We start from the raw sequence: 4950 nt of genomic DNA on the forward strand, positions 1-4950 counted from the left end.
GCCGGGGAGGGGCCGGGCCGCGACCTCCGCCCGGGAGCCCCTCGGCGGGGAAGCGACCCCGACTCCGGCACACCTAGCGGCAGGCAGGCCCCTTCCCGAGGCGTGAGACCCGGCGACCCGCGGTGGACCTCAGTTCATCTAACAAGCCCCTCGCCCCCTCATCCTCGGGCGGCCGCCTCTCCTCGGGGGTCCCGTACCCCCTGGGGGCGGCGACTGGCGACGCTCGCCAGGCGAGAAACGGCGCCTCCAGCCGCACGCTGGGTCCCTTTCTCCCCACAATGCACTGGGGCCAGCAGGAAGGCCGCTCCGACCCCTAATTTTCCCGCGAATTCAGTTCAAAGAGGCGGCCGGGCCCGCGATCGGCAGCGCGCACGGGCCAACCAAGCCGCGCCTCCGCGAGAAGCGCCTCCGCGTGACTGACGGGGGAATCCGCGGGCCAACAGGCTGGGCGGCCGGGCGGCGCGCGCTCCCGCCGGCCAATCAGCGCGCCGGGCGGGGGAGTGGGCGGAGCGAGGCCAGGGTAGGGTGAGCGGCCTCCGAAGCGGAGCGGGGCTCAGAGGAGACACTTTTTTTTCCTCCCTCCTTCCCTCCTCTCCTCCTCCCTTCCCTTCCCCTCTCCTCCCCTCTCTCCTCCTTCCCCCCTCGGTCCGCCGGAGCCTGCTGGGGCGAGCGGTGGGGAGAGCCGGCGCTCACTCTCCGGGGCCGCCCGGCGGGTAGCTGGCGGGGGGAGGAGGCAGGAACCGCGATGGCGCCTCAGAAGCACGGCGGTGGGGGAGGGGGCGGCTCGGGGCCCAGCGCGGGGTCCGGGGGAGGCGGCTTCGGGGGTTCGGCGGCCGTGGCGGCGGCGGCGGCGGCGGCGGCGGGCGGCAGATCCGGCGGCGGGGGCTGCGGCGGCGGCGGCGGCGGCTACTCGGCCTCCTCCTCGTCCGCGGCGGCGGCGGCGGCGGCGGCGGGGGCCGCGGTGTTACCGGTGAAGAAGCCGAAAATGGAGCACGTCCAGGCTGACCACGAGCTTTTCCTCCAGGCCTTTGAGAGTGAGTGCGGGAGGCTCGGAGGGCAGGGGCCGCGCGCCTCCAGCCCGGGCACGGGACGCTCGAGCGAGCGAGCGCACTTGGCTCGGGAGCGGAGGGCGCCGCGGCGGGGCAGTCCCCGCCCGGGACCCGGGCCGGGGGCCCCCGAGGGCCGGGGGAGGGCGCCGGGCAGGTCCGCCCGCGAGGTCGGGCGGGCGCGGGGCCCCGCGTCCGTGGCAGGCTGGTTGCGAGGAGGCTACACTTGAACCGAGGGTGCACCGCGATCCCCAGACTAGTTCTTGTTTCCTTTCACGCCTTTCGCACTCTCAAGTCCAAGGATTCCCGTTTGTGGGTTTGGAGGAGCAGAATACCCGGTGCAGGGACGAGTGCCCCTAAAGCCGACGGGATTGTCATTACTCCGAAACGCCTCGGCGCCAACTTGGGCTGCAGGGGAACCTTGCGCTCTTGTGGTCTTTAAATCTTTCAAATCTATCCGCCCATTTTGTGGATACGAAAATTGAGACAGGTGATGGGCAAGCGTCGCCCCTCGAGACGGACGACCTCGGAGCTCTGTCTTGATGCCCGAACATTTTCTCGAGTCGGGTTCTGCTGTAAAGGACTGTTTTGGAGGGCGAAACTATTGACTTACTTGGAAACGGGATTCAGGTGTCTGGAAACAAACAATAGAATTTATAAACAATATAGTGACTATAAATAACTGTTGTTTAATGCTGTATCCTGATCGTTTCTGCTTCTGTTTGGATGTTATAATTTGGGTACTCGTATAGCTAAGCATTTTACAGAAACTTGAATGAACTCTACCGCTGAATGTCTTTATTTACAATATTACCGTGGCATATGTTAAGGGCATGGTATCAGCTGCGCCTGGAAAGACGTATTACATTGTTTAATACCCTTCCTTCAATCTCTCATTAGTGCTTCATGAAATTCTAATTGGAATTTAATACAGGGAATTTCAGTCCTTATTGGAACCAATATGAGACTGCTTCGGAGAGATTCACATTATTCATTTGCTTTAGTGTACTTTTTAAAAAAATCTGGAAAAGCTTTAATTGGAAATACGGAGAAGCGAAGGGCAGTGGTAGCAGCAAAATACACTTGTTTGTACCTCTTCTAGAATCTCATTTCCTTCTAGTTTAAGTTGAAATTAAAACGAAATTAACGGAAGATTAAGTGGAAATTTTATTTATTTTTATTTTTTTGGTGGTATTGGGGGTGGAACCCAAGGGCTTTCTACCTCCGGGCTATACTCCCAGACCTTTTTTATATTTTATTTGGAAACAGGATCTCACAAAGTTGCTGAGAGCCTCACTAAGTAGCTGAGGCTGGCTTCGAACCCGTGCGATCCTCCTGTCTCAGCCTCCCAAGCGCAGGGATTTCAAGCGGGCGCCACCACGCCCGGCCTAAGTGGAAATTTAAAAAGTTTCTTTTAAATGCCATGAAAAATCCTCCAAGAAAGTTTTAACTCTTTGCTTTGTCATTCATCCACCCGGGAGAAGTGATCTGTCATTAAAACTTAGATCATGTAACGAATGAACTTGATTCTTATCAAATACTGATCTTAGTTTCTGGGAAGCTTAAGTGTTTTAATGTGATTATTAATATAGTTACTCATATTTAGTTTGATACTGCTTTATCTAATAGGTCATTATTATTAACTAGTACATAGATAATATGGTATATTTTTCAACTTAGGAACCCAAGTCTTTAAACAAATTAGCTTTTATTTTATTTTTTTCATTTACTTTTTGCAGTACTGGGGATTGGACACAGGGGCATTTTACCTCCGATCTACACTCCCAGCCTTATTTTTTATTCTTTGTTTTGAGACAGAGTCTCACCAAGTTACGGAGGGCCACACTAAGCTGAGGCTGGCCACCAACCTGCAATCCTCCTTTCTCAGCCTCCCAAGTACAGGGTTACAAGTGTGCACCACCATGCCCGGCACAAATTAAATTTTAACTAATTCTAAACTTTTTTAAAATTTTTTTTAAAATTTGGAAACAGGGTCTCTTAAGCCAGCGGGGCTGGCTTCGAACCTGCGCGATCCTCCTGTCTTCCCCTCCCAAGTGCGGATATTACAAGCGTGCGCCACCATGCCCGGTTTAACTAATTCTAAATTTTAAAAAGACTGTCTTAGCCGGGCGTGGTGGCGCACCTTGTATTCCCCGTGCTTGGGAGGCTGAGACAGGAGGATCGCACAGGTTCGAAGCCAGCCTCAGCTGGTTTAAGAGAGCCTGTTTCCAAATAAAATATAAAATAGGTCTAGGAGTATAGCTTGGAGGTAGAAGGCCCCTGGGTTCCATCCCCAGTACCACCAAAATAAAAAAATAAAAATAAAAAAAGACTGCCTTACTTGTACTTGGGAAGCTGAGATGAGTGGATCACAGGTTCTCTGCCAGCCTCAGCAACTTGTGAGGCCCTCTACAACTTCATGAGACCCCTGTTTCAAAATAAAGAATAAAAATTGGGCTGAGTGGAGCTCAGAGGTAGAATAACCCTGGGTTCAATCCTCAGTGCTATCAAAAAAAAAAAAAAAAAAAAAAAAAGATTGTCTTGGCTGGATGTGGTGGCACATACCTGTAATCCCAGGACTTGCAGGACTTGGGTGGCTGAGAAAGGAGGATATCAAGGTTTGAAGACAGCCTCAGAAACCTAAGACCCTGTGTCAAAACAAAAAAAGGGATAGAGGTGTGTAGCTTAGAGGTAGAATGCACCTGGGTTCAATCCCCAGTACCAAAGAAAAAAAGAAGACAGTTTGGTACTTTATCAGTTGTGCAAAAAGTATGTCTTGGAGATAGTATTTTCATAATGAGGTAATAGTTATATTACGCATAATACATAAAATTTACACTAAAGTGATTGAAATTATCATTGAAAATTTTTGGTACTTATGTCTCTTTTTTGTGGTTTTTTTTTTTTTTTTCTTTTTTTTTCTTGCGGGTCTGGGGATGGAACCCAGGGGCATTTGACCTCCGAGCTACACCCCCTGCCCAATTTTTTTATTCTTTATTTTGAAACCGGGTCTCACTGAGTTGCAGAGGGCCTCACTAAGTAGCTGAGGCTGTCTGCGAACCACGATCCTTCAGGTCTCAGCCTCCCAAATGCTGGGATTACAAGTGTGCGCCACCACGCCCGGCTCTTATATGTCTCTTTAAATACTGATTTTCACCATATATATATTAGGATGTCCAGAAAATGCTTTTATTCCATTTTAGCTGGTTATTATGTGAGGTTTTTAAATGGCTGATTAAAAGTGGCACGTTATACTGGGCGTGGAAACGCATGCTTGTAATCCTAGCATACAGGAGGCTGAGACAGTAGTATCTCTGTTTGTGGACAGCCTCAGCTACTCAGGCCTTCGCAATTCAGTGAGACCTGTTTCAAAATAAAGAATAAAGCCAGGTGTGGTGGTGGACACTTGTAATTCCCGGGCTTGGGAGGCGGAGACAGGAGGATTGGACAGGTTCGAAGCCAGCCTTGCTGGCTTAAGACCCTGTTTCATGCCGGGCGTGGTGGCCCACGCTTGTAATCCCTGCGCTTGGGAGGCTGAGACAGGAGGGTCGTGCAAGTTTGAAGCCAGCCTCAGCTACTTAGTGAGGCTCTCAGCAATTTAGTGAGACCCTGTTTCCTAATAAAATATAAAATGGGTCTGGGAGTATAGCCTGGAGGTAGAAAGCCTCTGGGTTCCACCCCCAATACCACACACACAAAAAAAGAGACCCTGTTTCCAAATAAAACATAAAATGGGTCTAGGAGTGTAGCCCGGAGGTAGAAAGTTTCCATCCCCAGTACCACCCCCCCCCCACAAAAAAAAAGAATAAAAAATAGGGCTGAGAGTATAGCTTAGAGGTAGAATGCCCCATCTACACCCTCCCTGGGGTTCCATCCCTAGTACTGAAAAAAAAAAAAAGTGATG

General features: G+C 51.3%; 1 protein-coding gene across 2 annotated transcripts in view; it reads left to right on the top strand.

The window, feature by feature from the left end:
* Window positions 1–745: 745 nt before the first annotated feature.
* SUZ12 (SUZ12 polycomb repressive complex 2 subunit) overlaps window positions 746–4950 on the top strand; it is a gene marked incomplete at both ends in the record, with an annotated part of 75500 nt that continues 71295 nt past the window's right edge. For both annotated transcript variants that reach the window (XM_080712386.1, XM_080712387.1), the window contains one exon: window positions 746–1034. In XM_080712386.1, the coding sequence (XP_080568512.1) occupies window positions 746–1034 (289 nt within the window). The remainder of the gene's footprint in view (window positions 1035–4950) is intronic.

Source organism: Muscardinus avellanarius (genome assembly GCF_963383645.1).
Source record: "Muscardinus avellanarius genome assembly, chromosome: 16".
In the NCBI taxonomy this organism is placed as follows: Eukaryota; Metazoa; Chordata; class Mammalia; order Rodentia; family Gliridae; genus Muscardinus; species Muscardinus avellanarius.